General features: G+C 29.8%; 1 protein-coding gene across 6 annotated transcripts in view; it reads right to left on the bottom strand.

The window, feature by feature from the left end:
- The window catches only part of LOC142319330 (uncharacterized), a 55511-nt gene extending 37179 nt beyond the window's left edge, over positions 1-18332 (bottom strand). For all 6 annotated transcript variants that reach the window (XM_075356503.1, XM_075356502.1, XM_075356505.1 and 3 more), the window contains exons 1-3: positions 18195-18332; positions 8262-8753; positions 5983-6396 (exon numbers count right to left, since the gene is read on the bottom strand). In XM_075356503.1, the coding sequence (XP_075212618.1) occupies positions 5983-6396; positions 8262-8753; positions 18195-18222 (934 nt within the window). In that variant the 5' untranslated portion in view covers positions 18223-18332. The remainder of the gene's footprint in view (positions 1-5982; positions 6397-8261; positions 8754-18194) is intronic.
- Between the last annotated feature and the right edge of the window lie 167 nt (positions 18333-18499).

The following is an 18499-nucleotide window of genomic DNA, read 5'->3' as shown; positions in this document are numbered from 1 at the left end:
AGTATGGGGGGTACGTATTTGTGTCGTAAGAAAACCGGTAAAATAAACCATAAATATACCTGTTTAGTGAAGCAGACTGGCTTTGTATACTCTTGCTCAAGAATGAAAACACATCTAACAAATATATAAAATTAAAAATATTAATTAAATTTGAAAAAGTAGCAAATTATATTTGGCTGTTTTGATGTCATTTTTGGCGCAGAATAGAAATAGTAACTATAAGAAAACATAAAACTACTGAATTATGATTAAGTCCAAGACAACTACATTCTGCTATTAATTTTTTTTCATTGTCTAGTACAGATTATTTAATAAATTAAGACAAATAACTACTCAAAATAATAAAGGTTATAATTTTATAAGTTGACAGCACTGTTCAAAACATGATTTGGAACTAGCCATTTAGAGAGCTAAGTCAGTATAGGATGGCCTGAAGGGGGAATTGTTATTTTATATGATGCACTTTCAAAAAAATCCTGATTTCTGAAGCAACTGCTACTAAACTTCACTAGAGTGACTGGTATTGGAAAAAGCTTGTACATTACTTTTTAACAAGGAACAGTACTTTCTAAAGGATTGTAAAAAATATTTAAGGTATTTTTAGTTCTAAACAGAAGCAACAAATTTTTTTAGGATTTGAAGCTTACATCCCTAATCTGAAGGTTATATTTTTAATACAGCACTTTTCAACAATTGGTAACATGATTTATGTTTGATATATACCATCAGAATAATACCACTGCTTAGGTTCTTACTTATTTTTTTGACTTCATTGGAAAAAAAGGTAATTGGCATAGCTTGTAATTGATGTTAGCAGTTTAGCTCACTGAGGGAGTAAAAAGCTGTCATTCATTACTTTCTCTCTTTTCATCTTTAACTTAGTAATCTTGACCCCTCCCGATGCAACTTTTACTACTGTAGCCAATATTACTAAAACAGTCAGCTTTCAATGGAATTTACTGGTGCCCTTTTGCAAGATAGTAAGAAGGTCCTTCCTTTAAATCCAGAATGAGAGCTTCCAAATCAGCCCCCATTTTAAAATAAACTTCATTTAAAGACTTTCAAATCATTCAAATAGCTTGTTTGTATTCCTACAGTCACAGCAACGTGATGAGCTTTCCAGTCTCATAATCAAGAGGTCTTGAGTTCAAGTCTCAAGTCAATTTTATTTTAACTTTAATTTTTTTCTTACATGTACATCACCACAGATGATTTTTTTATAATATTGCTTATAAAACTATAGCAAAAAAAATCTATATGAATTTTATGTATACAGATTTTATTTGACTTCTACTTTATTTCTTGATGATGCCAAAAAAAACACCATTTTATTTTGGCCGACAGTAAATTTTTAAATTTTGTCAAAAAAAAAAAACATCTTAAATTACAGCAAATTATTTAATAAAATTTATCTGAAAAATTGGCTTGAAAATAATTTATAGAAAAAGAAATTAAAATGTTCATGAATATTTACCAATTTCTAGCTAAATACAATTTATTCTTGCAATATGCAAATTTCACACATGAATATGAGAGATCTGTTCAAAAAGTACCTGACCATATTCTTTTTTCTTGAATGTGAGTGGAAATCTTAATATTTTAAAATATTACAATAATATTTTAAACTTTGTACGAACACATGTTTTTTTTTTTAATATCTTGGAGTGCACAAGCTGTTTGTGTTATAACAAGAGATTATTGCATAACATAGATTAAACAATAGTAAAACCATTTTGAAAATGGCCAAACTTCAGCTGAAAGTAAGCAAACTGGTGTGCTGACATGCTAAAATCCTAATGCCATTTAGTGAGCCTAGCTTGATAATGAAAAATCATTAGACTGACCATCTAAGAAATTATAAGTGATGCTGAGATTAGCAACTGTTCCAAGCAAGGATTTTAACAAATAATTGACTTGCACAGCAGCTGTGAAATTTGTATCAAATCTGCTTTTGCTTGGCTGAATGAAATTTATTTGGTCGTGGCTTGGGACATGCTGCAGTGATCCTAACTTTCTTGATCCAAGATCAAAGTCTTAAGAAGGCCCAAGAATGATAACTGACAATGAATCTTGGGAATACAAATATGACTCAAAAACCAACGCTCAATTTTAACAGTTGATAATTCAGAAGGATGAAAAAGGCTAGAAAGTGAGGAACAAAGTGAAAGTGTTACAGACTGTTGCTTTTCAACTACCCTAGAATTGTGCCTCACATATAAGTTAGTATTGCAGGATGCATTTAAGTTCTAAAGACCGGACCTGTGGGAATCACACAAATGGCAACTGAATCACGATAATGCATTGGCCCAGTTTTCACATCTAATTCAGTATTTCATGATCAAAGATGGAATTCTGAGGAATAGGTTCTTTATGATTTCTGGCTATTCCCAAAACTAAAGATCCTGTTGAAAGGGTCCCAATTTGACAGACAAGAGATTTAATGATGAACTGGATAGCACAGCTGGTAACCATTCCAAAAGATGACTACAAAAAAGGAAGAGCTATTGCATTAATTGTCTAAAATCTGATAATTACATAAGATTGAAAGCCATTAGAATTATTTCTGTTTTCATATTTTATGGTCAAAGTTTCTAAAACAAATCTTGTAGCTAGTAGGATACAAGGCTCGGCCGATAAATTTTGCACACTAGCGTGCTACACGGAGGCAAAATGTACTATTGAGTTGGGTGTGGCAGCACATGATAGTTAAAATCCCTATGTACAAACCTGAGATAAAGCGTTGAAATCAATTCACCAGTTTGTTTTCAGTAGCAGTTAAAATGGAGTTAAGTAAGTTCAATATGTCAACACTGTTAAAACAGTGTGCAGTGATCAAATTTTTAACAGCAGAAAATGTGAATCCTAAGAATACTTTTCATCGTATAAAAGCGGTTTACATTAGTGAAACAGTTGACAGGAGTACTGTGAATAGGTGGGCAGTGCAAATTTTGCAAATGTGAAGCTGGTAAAGTGACAACTGAGGACGCATGTCACAGCTCACAGTTTTTGTGACTGATGAGAAACATTGAAAGGAGGTGAACAATTTGCTTCAAAATAACCAACAAATCACCCAGCAATGCATCGCTATTCAGTTAGGCATATCTAAAGAACAAGTAGGCCATATTATAGAGCAAATGGGCTACTGTAAAATCTGTGCACGATGGCTACTGCACAAACTGACAGACGAACACAAGCAGTGTTGTGTCGAATGTTGTTGTTCACAACATTCGACAAATGAAATGACCTAATTTTCAACATTGTGACCAGGAATGAGAGTTGGGTACTTCATTATGACCTGGAAAAATAAAAGGCACAGCATGGAATACAGACATTACAGATTGCCAAAGCTCAAAAAAGTCAAAGCCTCTTTGAAGAAATTCCTTTTGACAGTATTTTGAGAAGTCAAACACATTTATGTGACTTGAGTATCTGGAACATGGGACGACTGTGAACTCTGAACAGTACATTGAGACACTAAGACACCTCAGATGACAAGTATGTTGTATTAAAAAGACCATGATGCCCATAATCTTGCAACATCACAATGCACGACTTCACACATTGCACACCACTAGAGGCTCTCTGCAAGCTGAAGTTTGAGCCTACTCCGCCATACTAACTGGCTCCGTGCGACTTCCACTTCTTCTCTCATCACAAGAGGGATCTCAAAGGCAATCAATACACTATTACAATGAGGTGAAGGAAGCTGTGGCCCCTTGGATCTGAGAAAGCTCATCAGAATTTTTCAGGACAGAATGCAAAAACTTGTCATATTAGAAAAAGTGTATCAGTATAAACGGGGATTACATTGAAAAATAAATACTGCATTTTGTATCTAAGGTATTGTACTTTTATTCATTTCTTTTATTTCATTCCAATATCTTTTTTCATTCCCATGCTTTGCATATATGTGCAAAATTGATCAGCCAAGCCTCGTAATTAATATTTTTTATTTTCCTAATGTGTAAGTTGCAATCTGTTCAACTGTTGAATAACCAACCCACCCACTGCCTAATGAGATGAGGATGATATGTATGATAATGTAAATGAGGTATACTCGCATACAGACTCAGGTTGACCATTCCTAAGACGTGTGGTTAATTAAACCCCAACCACAAAATATACTGGTCTAGTATTCAAATCCATGAAAAGCAACTAACTTTTACTAGGATTTGATTTAAAATGAATGTAAAAAAAATGAATCTTACATTATTATTTAGTTTATGCAGGAAATACCAAAATAGCTTTAATATAAATAAATTTTCTGATCAAATGATCCTCAACCTGTGCAAAATTTAAATATGTCTTCTGGGAAGGAATATCTTAAGATTGAAAGAGCTTATTATAAATGAAAATTAAACAATTTTATTTTAGAATTATGACATGGCTTGCCTTGTACTGTTCTTAAAACTTCAGTTCTTATAACTTTTGAATGACCCAATCTATTTACGTTAATTAATGATTAAAATAAATTATTTTCATTATGAAAAGTGGTAGCAACTGTAAAGCATCAATCAATTGTTGAATAAGTAAAAAAAAAAAAAAAAAAAAAATGAGGAGTGGCTGAAATGTAATGAACATTTGCTCATAACTTGCAAATGAAAAGGGGTAATCATTAAATGAAACAAATATGATATAAAAATGAATTTTATTTGTTACAAAAACTTACACTTAATTTTCCATGGTGAACACTATTCGCAGCAACATATTTCTCCCTACATTAGATCACTTTTCTCATTCTGTCAATGAAACACTGGTAATCCTTCACTGGTCCATTTTTTCACTGCATCCTTCAGTTCATCATCCATAGTGAAATGAATATTCTAAATATCCCCTCTTTAATTGCAGAAAGAAGTGAAAAATCACAGGGTGCCAAATATAGCGAATATGGAGGGAGGTGAATAGGTTTAAATTTCATGTAACAAGAGGTTACAATGGGTAATGGATGTTCTGAGCATCATTGGCTCCATGGATTATTGAACACAGCTTACATGTATCTTAAGATGTTTTAACACCTCTATGTATCACACAAAATTTACAGTTAACCTAGCTTTCAGGTAGTCAGTTACATATATGTGTTTGGAATCCCAGAACAAACAATATAAAGAGAAATTTTTATGTGAATAGTAGTTTTAAGTTTTTTTGATTGTAGGGAACTATAGTGTCTGTATTCCACCCACATTGTCGTTTGTCTTTTGGGTCGTAATGATGCATGCGAATTACATCTCCCATCATAATGCTGAAAAGGAAGCCATATCCATTGTCATGATAGATTCATTTGATTCAGAAGTTATTCCACAACTTCCTTTTGTAGTTGAGTCCCCTTTTCTGTAAGTTTGCATGACACCCACCATGAACAGATTTTACGATAGCCCAATTGTACAATGTGTTCCACTTGTTTTTTCAATATGCTTATCTGGATGATGATTTGAATCACCAATGTGATGTATTGGTCACTTTAAATTTATTCATCCGTGTCCTTTTTGTTGTTTCTTATCCGTCAAAGAAAATGGTTGATCACTGCAATGTTCATCACAATTCAACAGTTATCTCAATATTCACTTTACCAGCTTCTGATGCATAAAATTGTATTTTCCAATTACTCACAATACTTTGATCAACAGTTTCATCATCATAAACAGCTTCTAGAAGACTCACTAGTGTTCACTTTTTCCACTGACTGCATTCCAGTCATTGCATGTTACAGTAATTTTTTAGATGTACTGAAATGGCAGGCATACTCAACTCGACACCCAATCAATTTTCTCTCAACTGTCTTAAACTGAGAGAACCTGACTCAAGTCTGTTTTGGATTGTTAGTAAAAGGAGAATGAAACTATAACATGACAGCACCTATTGCTTTGTTCAACATCTTTTACCATTACGTTCTAGTGTACATTACATTTCAGCCTTCCCTTGTAAATAAATAAAAATGGACACATAGAACAATATAAACAAAACAAATATTAAATGAATACAAACCAGTATGTTTACGCATGTGGCGAGTAAGGTCACTAGGATACATCGTTACAAAACTACACACATTACAATATGTTAATCTCTTTGGTGGCAAAATTGACGGCTGACTCATTCCACTGAGATGAATGTTGTCAATATTTATTTGTTGTCCACTCTTTGTATTTGTATCATTACTACTATCATTATTTTGATTGCTAACATCAGTATTATTTTTGCTATTATCACTACTTTTTTTACTGCTATTTTCATTACTATTATTATTATTATTATTATTATTTAGATTATCGTCTAAAACATTATGAACTATATCAACAGTAGATTCCTGAATATAATCAGTAGGTGGATCATTTCCATTCACATCAACCGGTTCGGTACTAGTATCCTTATCCTCAACATATATATCTCCAACGATGCTTTCTGTAACAAAAAAAAATGAGCAATAGAATAAATATAAGTGGAAAGTACAAGCATAAAAATGTTTGCTAAAATTTAATGTAGTTAATAACAAAAAATTATATATGCTGAGAAATTAGAATTTTATCATGAATTTGTAAGGTATAAGAATGTACAGTGTAGATGAAGGAAATTAGGTTTGTATATGCTTCTGTAGACCTTTTCAACTGGCTGGTGATCTTTGCATAACTGAAGCACAAAAATTCTGGACTTAGCTCTAGCTTAGCCTGATCACATTTAAATGTGTTAAGTATTTCTTAGAAATTTAAACTGCACTGACAATGCCCTTTTTAATTAGATAAAATATTTAAACAAATGCTATAATGTAATGTCTAAGTAAAAGTAAACTACTTAGTTTGCAAAGTAAATAAATTACAAAAAATGTTATTTTTGTAATTTAGGAAGGGGATATTCCTGATCTAAGAAAATTCTTGAGCATTTATCAAATATAACTTAAATATTGTAAAAATATTAAAATGAGTTATTAAAAAAATAGAAGAAAAACAGTTTTTTATGCTTAAAAAACTCTGAAATATATCATATTTAATAGCATATTTCTCCCTTGCATTTCTCTCTTTTTCAGGCCTTCCTTTCTATACAATATAACAATTTTTTTGGACTTCCCTCAAATTTTTTTGTTATAATTAATTTCTTTTGCATTTCTACTTATAAAAATAAAAGAACTATTCTACTCAAAAGAAAAACAAATACAGTTAAAAACTTTGCTGCAACTGCTCTAACCTATTCAATCCTGTCCTTTAATAATCTAAATCCTACACCTTCTCTACTGGTAATGTTTCTTACTACCTTTCTTCAGGTCTTTTCTCCATCTATCTACCTTGCGTCATACGTATCTGTGCTTATATAAACTTCATCTTAGAGGACTGCATTTTTCTCTCTTCTCTATATATTTATATTTGCCCAAGAATTTCAACTATGTTAGAACAAGAAAATTGTAACACATGAATACTGTTTAGTAATACTTTACTGGTTTTCTCCTGATCCTGCATTAAACTTTTAACATTATGATAAAATTCTACTGCCATCTGCATTCAACTACAAATTTCCGGATTGCTCTTCAATCTTCATATATTTCACACCCTAACACGTTAAATTTTAAACACTATCAGTACTTCTCTAGATATATTTACAAATGCTACTTTCATTTCATTCATTCCTAGATACCATCAACATTATAATTCTCTCTAGATTTATTTTCACACTTTCCTTTTCTGTTTAGCCTCCATTACTACCAAAAGGTATTACTTCAGAAAATTAAATGTATGAATGTACATGAAGTGTAGTTTTGTACTGTCTCAGGTCAGCCATTCCTGAGATGAGTGGTTAATTGAAACCCAACCAACAAAGAATGCTGCTATCTACGATTTAGTATTCAAATCCATAAAAAGTAGCTAGCTGCCTTTACTAGGATTTGAACCTTAGAACTCTTGACTTCAAAATCAGCTGATTTGTGAAGATGAGTTCACCACTAGGCCAACCCAGTGGGTTTTATTTTTACCTTCCTATTACTTCCCTCCCTGCAGTACAGTGATTTTAGATTACACCTTCTAATTTTATGTATAATAAAATGAGTTTAAATTGCAATAAACATTAACAATACACTGAAAACTGTATTTATTATTGCGAATTGCATTTTTTTTTCTACAAGTTTTTTAACAAAATAGAAACAATCTTTTTTAATTTTTACAAACTTTGTTATAATAAAATTAAATTTATAAAAAAATGAATCTATAAATTGTGATGAACAAATGAAATTCGTTAGTTATTCAGTACAAATACAAAAGTTTTAATTAAAAATGTAGTTATACCTGGATTATCATTAGCTGGAGAGTCAGGTGGAATGTAGACAGCTTCTTTGGCGAACTGATTAGCTAAAAGTGAAGCGACATCTTCCTCATCTATCTGAATATCTCGTCTAGTTCCATTTACATGAACATTACCACACTGCAATAAAGTTGCAGCCGCGGTCAATGCATTTGTTGCATTTGATTCACTATTAGAATTCAATTCATTATTATCATTATGAGACTGCTGTATAATAACAGGTTGATTTTCTTCATTTATCATAACTTGCAATAATGGCTGCTCAGATAACATCTGCAAATTAACCGGTGGTGATGCACTTTCCAAAAGTGCAGCAGTTGCTGATGATAAAAAGGCATTGCATTCATTTTTATGTTGTAAAAAATATCTAATATCTGTAAAACTTTGTTTGCAATTTCCACAAATATGAATATCCTCAGGTAAAAAAGGTGCTGGTGCATGCGGTTGAGCCAACAAATGAGGTGGTAATTGAATAGCTACAAACATAAAAAATATTACTTTTATATTACCAGTCATCTTTCTTAAATAATGTTTCTATGAAACATTTTTAAAAAGATAAATGTAAATTTACCTTTTATATTTAAAAGGGCAAAAAATACTTTAAATAATTTAAAAACTAGCTACAGACTTCAACCGACTCATTCAATATAATTTTTGTTTGGGCATTCAAACAAAAACCCAATGGCAAAAAATAAGCACAGTTAATGACTAAATATGATAAAAAAATATAAATTGTTGCCGATTCACATGGTTCTTTCAAAGGTAATTCGGATTATTCTCTGACATAATACCTGGATGCACTAATAACTTTCCTCTGACAGTTGTTAAAGTGTTATTATAAAATATTTTGCATACCTATTTACTATAAAGTACTAAATGCATAAGTTTTTAAAAAAGCCAAAGCTTCTAAGACCCTGTATGTTAAAATAAAAGGTTGTAAACTTTTACATCAAAGGAAGAATTTACCTAGATTTGCAAAGGGTTAATGCTTACATATGGCAAGGATGTTTGGATATTAATAAGGGTTGACCATTAGTAAATGTTCAAAAGACTTTTTGAAAATTATCAAATAAGAATTTGGTGTGAAATACCAAAATATTTTCTAACTATTTTCCTAAATTAACCAAGAACATAATACACTGTACACCAAAAAGAAATTATCTATAGTAAAACCCACAATAAAATTTGAGATAAAAGACTACAACTGGGCTGATACAGAACTAACAAACTACCACAAGAACTAAAAATCATAATGAAATAGGGAATTAATGATTTCAAGTCATTGTTCTAACAAGCTTGCAAGACAATCAGCTTACAACATAGTTTATTGACATCAGACTCCAAGGAGGTCCCTACTCTAAATTCAAAATAGCTTCATTTCAACATGTTGTGCATAACCAGATTAGCAAAGCAAAAAAAAAAAGTGTTCATGTACAGCAGTGTTCTTCCACAAAAAGAAAATTTACTCCAAGGGATCTAAGAACCAACTGCTTCGTGTTAAGTCATAAATAAAAAGGCTTTGCATGATTGTATTTCTTAAATGAAAAAAATTGTTATTATTTATAAATTTATTGGAAAATATTATTTATTTACTCCACCAGAATATATTCTTTGGCCTGTAATTACTCTTGTACAAAGAAATATAATAAGATAAAAACTAATACAAACCAAATAAACTACATATATAAATACAGAATAGAATTAAATGCAACAATATTAAATCAAAACCATTACATAATCAAAACCATGATTACATTAATACTTTAATACTCAACATTAATACATTAATACTTTTTATAAGAAAATTTAAAATTCTCCAAATCAGAAATCACTCATAAAAAAAAACCTATAAATAGCTTTCATCTCCTAATAAACATTACCGTACATAATTATTTATTATTGCTGGACTTAAAATCTCATCATTTGGTAATTTATATAACTGACAATAGCATTTTAAACATCAGTAATTCAGTTCGTACAACCATTCTTTTCATTGTAAAAACTACAAAATTAATTAAATATTTTTCTCATCTAATGATAATCTTTCATGTACAGAAACTTTATTTTAATTCTCATACTTCATACTTAATTATAATAATCCCATACTTAATTGTAATAATGTCAATATTAAATAAATTTGATTGGTTAATAAAAGAAACATATGGTTTAAAGGCATATGCAAACTGGATCCACTAATTTGGAAACAAAATCCATAATTACTTCCTCGTACGAAGTAAAGGAGTATTGCGGAAAGTTTCATTTTTCAGGTTTCAACAGAAAGTATCTATTTTCTACACCTCTGAATCCATTTTGACTAGTTTCGGCGTGACATATGTCTGTATGTATACATAAATATAACTCAAAAAACAATTAGCCATAGGATGTTGAAATTTTGGATTTAGGACTATTTAAGGTGTACTAGTTGTACACCTCTCCTTTTGATTGCAATCAACTGAACCAAAAGTGTCCAAAAAAGCCCAAAATTCAAACAAAATCTGGATTTTTACCTTTTCTTATATATAATAATAGGCCCTTATTGAGAGCTTTTCAATGATATATCATAAGTCATACTATTTTCAGTGGTTCCAGAGTTATAGCCAAATAAAGTTTTAATTAATGAAATATTTGGTCTTACAAGGGGAAGGCACATCAGTTCAAATCAGACTTAATTTCCTTTTCTTTAATTTTAATATATTGATTTATTAATAATTAATTGTTAACTTATGATTGAAAAAAAATTACAATACATAATAATTCAATAATAACAATAAAAAAAAAAAAAAGAAGAAAAAATTATCAGAAATTATTAATGAAATAAAATTTTATGCACTTTTCATTTTAAAATCATGTACATGTAATTTAATAGGTGTACAAGGAAGTCATGGGGTGTCCACATCAGATTATTATTTTTTATCTTAAAAAGCAATAAAAAATAATAAGTTTCATAAAAATATGAGATGGTGGGTTTTTGCAAACTAACATGAATGATCTCTCAACATGAAACTAGGAGGCAATAGATTTTATTTTAGTTGTATTTAAGATAAATAAATAATGTATTTGCTTACAGTCATGGTTATTTTTTGTCAATAGAAATAATAATTTTTTGTCAAGAAAAAGTACTTCAATGCAGACTAAGAAAAAAAATTGCTGATTTCCCTAACAAATCCAGTTTTACTGATAGATCATTTCATGACAAATCAAATAGGTGGATAGCCATTCACAACCTGACCAACTAAGATTTTCATGAAATTTGTTATGAATAAACTGTTGATACAGTTACGAGAAAATACTGAATTTTAGATCTGTATCATTAATTGTTTTATTTTTAGAGCCTTTCAAATTTGCTGGAAAATGACAAACTTTGACTTGCGGCAATATTGTTAGGTTGACATAATATTGTTATTTATTAAAGTAGAATTATAAACTTTGAACTTATCTTACAGCTTATTTGATGTTTTTTCATATGATATACAATAAGCCTATATTTACATAAATCTTTTTCAAGGCCTTTGACTTTCGACCTTGAATTTCAGAAAAGAGTAGGTCTTCAATTTTTTGTATTCATCTTTATATTATAAAATATCTGTGCAAATTTGAAACTGGGACTACATTGGAATCAAAAGAAAAAAATAATGTGTATCAATGTTTTTAACAAAAAAAATCTTATTGTGGGGTTTTGAGATGGTAAATATTTAAACTTTTGTAGGCTGAACTTGCAAAATCAAATAAAATGTATTGCAAAGAGAGAAACAAGTAATGAGGTAATATGTTGTTCATTTGTTTTGTCTAGTATTAAGAAATAGTATATCTCAACTCAATCAAATGATCAATGATGATGTAATGCGATGCGTCAGTGTAATTAATACAAATTGAAAGACAAAATGTATTGAAGCTTACTATCTATAACCTCAGTTTAGAAATAGTGTGTTCATTGTTTTATTGAAAACAATATAAAATTACCTAAAATATTTTATTTATTTAATTAATTTATTTGTGGAAAAACATGAAGAAAGCATGATGCCTGCCCTGAAGTCAATAAGCAAAGTGTTTGTTTATTGATTGCTAAATGTTGGTACAGTTACAGTTTTTTTTTTTTTTAAAGTAAGGTTTCTTTTGAAGTATGCAACTTTTTACAATAATAAATGTTTTAATCCATTTCAAGAAGTAAGTCATAATAATATTACTAGGAAATTAAGAAGTGTTACCATGGATAACAGAGAAAAAATCCAAGTTCAGAAAGTGATTCGAAGATTTGTGAAGTGTCAGAAAAAACTTGCTTCAGTTAGTAATAATGCTTCAACGAAGCAGATGATGATGAAGTTCTTTACAATGAAACAAATTACACATTAGACAGGCTCAGAGTTGGCAAGTATTGGAGATCACCTGTAAAATCTACAAGATTGCAAGAAAAAACATATCCTGCCAAAAAGATTGCAAAAACTGAGTCATCATTGAGAGAAAAAAAATTCAATGTAGCTAGTAAAAACTTTCAGACTTCATCTCAAGTTGAAATTGATAGCAAAATCTTGGTACAATTTAAAGAAAATTTATTTGTACAACAGATACAAGTCTTAAAATAACAATTCTTTGTCTTCTTCCACAAAGTTGGAGCATCAAAAAAGTGCAAAGATGAATTCACAGGTACTACCAATTACATGATATGACACTGTCATCACCCTAAACCTGGTAAATGTCTGGATCAAAACATAGTTTGATGTATTCAGGTGTTTTAAAATCAGACGATAAGTTGTGTAATGCCAGGCAAAAAAGACTGTGTCATAATCAAATCACCTTGTGGAAACATTAAAGTTCAAAAAGACTGGCTAATCTGAAAGAGATATATCAACAGTTTAAAGAAACTCATACAGGTATTCACGTAACTGAAAACAACCTATTCAAAAAAGACATGTATAGTTGTTTGACTTCTATCAACTTTGCTAATTCTGTTCCTTGTTTTCCATCATCTGTTGAAGTTCCAGGTCTGTTGAATCTGTCATCAGGTTCTGTAGATCCATCTGTGTTGTCTCATTCATTCTTGTTTCATTTCCTTTTAGTTTGTTTCTTGTTTAATACAGTTTTCTCTCTTGCACTTAGTTCTCTCTTTTTTGTTCGTGGTGAGATGGGATGTTATGGCTCTTGTGCTGCATTCTCCCTGTCTATCATGATATGTGTTATTAGAGTTATGTATACTAATCTCCATGGAGGAAGTGCTTTAACCACCTGTAATTGTTGTATCATTCCCGATTTTGATTTCATTATTGCTTCCTCCTCTATTGTCGTTTCATATGTTTGCATTTCTGCATTCTTGTGACCAGGTTGTATCCATGTTGTTGTCGGTTTGTAGTTTTGATTTAAAATTGTTAATATACATGACCATATCATTTTTCATATAATCTGACTCTATGGTATTCACAAGAGTTAAGTAAATAACTTTCCCATTCCTTTCCACCAGGAGTTGGAAAACAGAAGCCTGATCCCTCAGCGGATCCAGTGCAAAACTGTGGGTATGTGTGTTCTTTGTTTTGTCTTGTATCTGTTGTATCGTTATTTTGTTTTATTTCAACATTAGGCATGTCACATATCTCGAAGCAATGTATATCGACATCCTGTATTTGTTCATTATTGTCGGATAGTTTTCTATTTCTTGTATTTGGTTTGGCCATGGCCATGGTTTTATTAATATTTCTAGTGTCTCAGGTGTTGTCATTATTTTCTGTATTCATCAATTTCTTGTTTTTTGTTTTCTATTTGTTTTTCTAGTGGTCTGACTAATTTGTCTTGTAATTCTTCGTGTGCTGGTGTTTGTAGTTTAATGGAGTAAACTATCCCACACACTGTCGATCCTTGTTTCCACAATAGACGCAATTACATTCAGCTTCACCGTGTTCACAATTTTCATGTACTAGACAATCGATCATTGATTCATCAATCATGTCTGTCTGCATACTGGCATTTATTTGTTGCCATGGTTCTATTTATACTAGTAAAATGATGTATGATGTATGGAGTTTATGTTGTTAATTCTGTTGGGCTATATATGCACTCCTTTAGTATTAGTTGTTTGTTTTCCTACATCCAACCTCCTGTATATGGTATATATACTTATAACCTTGTATAAAGTTGTTGTCAGTAATCCATTAAATAATATATATTTATATAATCTTAATCTTTGTACTTCCTTCACTTCTTTTTTTTTTTGGGCTTGCTGTATGTCTATTAGATACAATTGTAATACAGTTACTGCAAGCCAAAATTGGGTTTTCTAGCTGCTTTCATCCCAAAAAAAAAAAACAGCAAAATAATCATGTATTTCAAATAAGCACATACACATTCTTTTAAAATTTAACTTAATACTAATGTTATTGGTATAATTTTTAAGTAGCAATAATTGAAAGCCAATGAAAATATAGATTACATTTATTAAATAATTATTATAAAAATCATCACATTAAATGATAATTTAATTGTTATGTCTGACTGCCTTCATGACACAATATCAGTTCACCTTTTTCAGAAAAAAACTAATTCAAATTTTAAAAGAAAAGTATAATAAACTAATTTACTTCTCAGATGGCTCAGCAGAACAATATAAAAATCGTAAAAATTTTGAGAATTTAATGTATCATAAAGATGACTTTGGTGCCAAAGCAGAATCGTACTTCTTCGCTACATCACATGGATTGTCTTGGTCTCTTAAAAGATTAGCATCAAAAGTAAGTTCACAATGCCCATACCAAGACCAGATAACAACAGTTATTCAGCTTCATGATCAGGTTCGATCAAATATTAAAAATATAAATTTCATATTTGTTTCAAATGAAGAATATCAGAAAGAAAAAAGTATTTAACACCTTGTTTAGCAAAGGCTGTGGCAATCCCAGGTATTCAAAAGTTGCATGCTTTTTTACCAGTCAGGAAAGGATATCTTAAAACAAAAATTATTTCTGAAAATGAAGAATAAGAACAATATAAAGTTTTGCCGAAATATTAGTTAGTTTCCCTGAAATTTTTGATATAAAATGTTTTGTCACATGCATTTATTATAATAGTGGATGGCTAGTGTATTATCTACAAATGAATTGACAGAAGAAGTCGAACTAAGTTTTCTTCACCCTCCAGGTGCATCGTCTTATGTTTTTCCAGCATACAGTGGTTATCTAATATTACCAACAGGCAGTACTAGCAAAAGTTAATCAAAAAACTACTACTGGATGTATATATACATTATCTGAAAAAGAAACTGCTCAGGCAAAAGAAAAACTGACAGCAAAATAATCATGTATTTCAAATAAGCACATATACATTCTTTTAAAATTTAACTTAATACTAATGTTATTGGTATAATTTTTAAGTAGCAATAATTGAAAGCCAATGAAAATATCAGATTACATTTATTAAATAATTATTATAAAAAATTGTTTTTATTAAGAAACATTACTTGAAAAATTAATCAGTACATTAGCATTAATCAATACATAAGTGCTGTTGATGTATTTTATCAGACTATTTTTAAAATTAATACAAATTAAATATTTATTTAAAATAACAACTACTGGAATGAAACATTTAATTTTAAGAATGTATAAAACTTTAACTTGAAATTTTTATTGATTTGTCTTTCTGTGCATTGTGTAAGATTTAAGACAGTCAAAATGACCAAATCATAAACGCTGTAACTATAATTATTTAAAAACACGCATTATTATATTTTAGTTATTAGTCATACAATTATTATTTATATTATTGTAGCTTCTTGTATTAGAAGTGAGTCTTGAGAATTAATTTTATACATGAATATGTTTTACACTTTAGTTCTTTATATTATTTTAAATATATAGAGATTTATTGTTTTACTTAAAATTATTTACTTAATTTCACTTTTAAGCGTAAAGTGTAATGATTTTCAACTTCATTAATATTCATTGCAATTTTGTTATAAAACTAATTAGAAATTTTTAAAAAAGTAAATTTTGCTAAAACAATGATATTTATTTTTATCTCCTGATCCCAAACCAGCCTTGGTTTCAAATTTTCTAAACGGCTTCACAGTATGACAAATAATATACATTTTTTATAAAACAATTGAAGACTTTTTTCTGAAATTCAAGTTTAACGGTGGTGACCTTGAAATAAAAATTTACATAGGCTTGTTGTATATCATATGAAAGATCATCAAATAAGCTCTAAAATGAGACCAAGTTTATCATTCTACCTTAACAACAAAATTCTACAATAAATAACAAAGTTATGTTGACCTAACACTACTGCCACAAGGCAAAATTTGCCATTGTCCAGAAAATCTTAAGGGCTGTTAAAACGAAACAGTTTATGATAGAGATCTGAAATTCAGTATTTTCTCATAACTCTATTATCTGTTAATTCATACCAAATTTCATGAAAATCCCAGTAGGTCAGCTGTGGGCCTTGATTTAACAAGACATTACACAGCACAGTAACATACATACAAAAAGATGAACATATCCCCATTAAAGCACATATAACTGAAGAACAGGAACATTCATTACTTAGTAAATAAAATAAATTAGTTCTAATTTTAAAAAAAAACTGTATATTAATCTTTAATTGTTGATGAATAAATAATTTGTTTTTAATGAATGGAAGTTGTGTACACAAGTAGTACCATTTACAAATATTTTCTGCCTTTGAAATGAAGCCTAATCCTTTAGAAACGACTGTATGTGCTTGAAAACTTCTTACGTTTTTGTATTTTTTGAGGTTAAAACATTTTTAATTTTTGTTTTGTTTTGTTTGCTATCAAGAAATAAGTAAATTCCAAATAACCCCAAAATTGTTATTACATATCTGCTGAGATAATTGCATATCAGTTAAAGAGAACATATTAAAAAATTAAATAAGCTTATATCAGAAAGAAAGTCAGGCCAATTTAGGATTAAGATTTTAAAACAAAATTACTGGATAACAATTTTATTAAGTTAACAAGGCTAAAAAAATAAAATCAAAGGTAAGATCACAATTATGTTAAACTAATACAACTTCATCTTAATGGAGAAAAATTCCAAGTTACTTTTGGCTAGCCAGCTCTCTTTGAATTTAAATATTATCATTAATAAACAAAATGGTTAACAAAACAGCATGAAAACAATAATTAATGACAGACAAACTACCATGTTAAGGCACAGAACAAGAACTACTAAAAGTACTGTTAACTATTAGTAGCAGAAAAAATTTATGTAAACCATAATTCAACCTAATGTGTTTTTCTGAAATTTTAGTGTTTATTTTTATACAAAGCTTGATACCAAACAGTATTCATATTCATGGTATTTATGTTCAGTATTGTGGTAATTCATGCAATTCCCAAACATCTGCGCTGCTTTTTTAATTTTCATCAGTACAATATTAAAACTAAATAAAAAGAAGCATTTGCAGATTAATTTTGGCCTCATTACAGAGACCAAATGAATAATCTTATTTCCCAGTGGGTGCAATGAAATTCTAAAAAAATACAGAATTCAGAACCACACACAGGGTTCAAGTTTGAAATCCTAATTAGTTGAGGCAGATATAATAATATAACTAAACGACATCTGTAAACCCATCAACCAAACAGAAAAATAAAAATCACCAAAAACTAAATAATGCGGATTCAAGATATAATCAAACATTAAAATACACAAATCTTAACTCCTACCGAACTGTTATATTTAACACGTTACCTTATGAAAAGATATTAATAATACAATACGGAACATTTTTTATAGTAATACATCCTTAATTTTAAAATCATAACCATACAGTACCGCGCTTAAAAACACGTACAATCACTCATTACGGGGCACCCAAGAAAAAATACAAAAAAAAAACGGCCTTATCAGGTGTCAGCTTGAGCGAACACAAAAACACACTAGGAATTCAGTGATAATAAGAAGTTATACCATATACTTGCGAACTCAGTGCATCCATTAAAAACGTTAAAAATAAAATTCTTAAATCAAATAATCGACCAGTTCTACATTTATTAGTAATATATAATACTTTAACCAAACGCTCAGGAAAGGGCAGACACTCGCTAATACAATATCAACCAGTTTGACCAACCTCCACTTTGTGTTCAACTTTTTCTATTTGGTTTAATTTTTCCTTTTCCAAAACTTGTTATAATCGATCATTAGAGTGATTGAAGAATACTTATGGTAATTTTCATCTTACAGGTCTAATTTATACCTAAGTACATCAATTT

Source organism: Lycorma delicatula, chromosome 2 (assembly GCF_047948215.1).
Source record: "Lycorma delicatula isolate Av1 chromosome 2, ASM4794821v1, whole genome shotgun sequence".
In the NCBI taxonomy this organism is placed as follows: domain Eukaryota; kingdom Metazoa; phylum Arthropoda; class Insecta; order Hemiptera; family Fulgoridae; genus Lycorma; species Lycorma delicatula.
The sequence above is the reverse complement of the archived record's forward strand: the minus strand, read 5'-3'. Positions and strand labels throughout refer to the sequence as shown.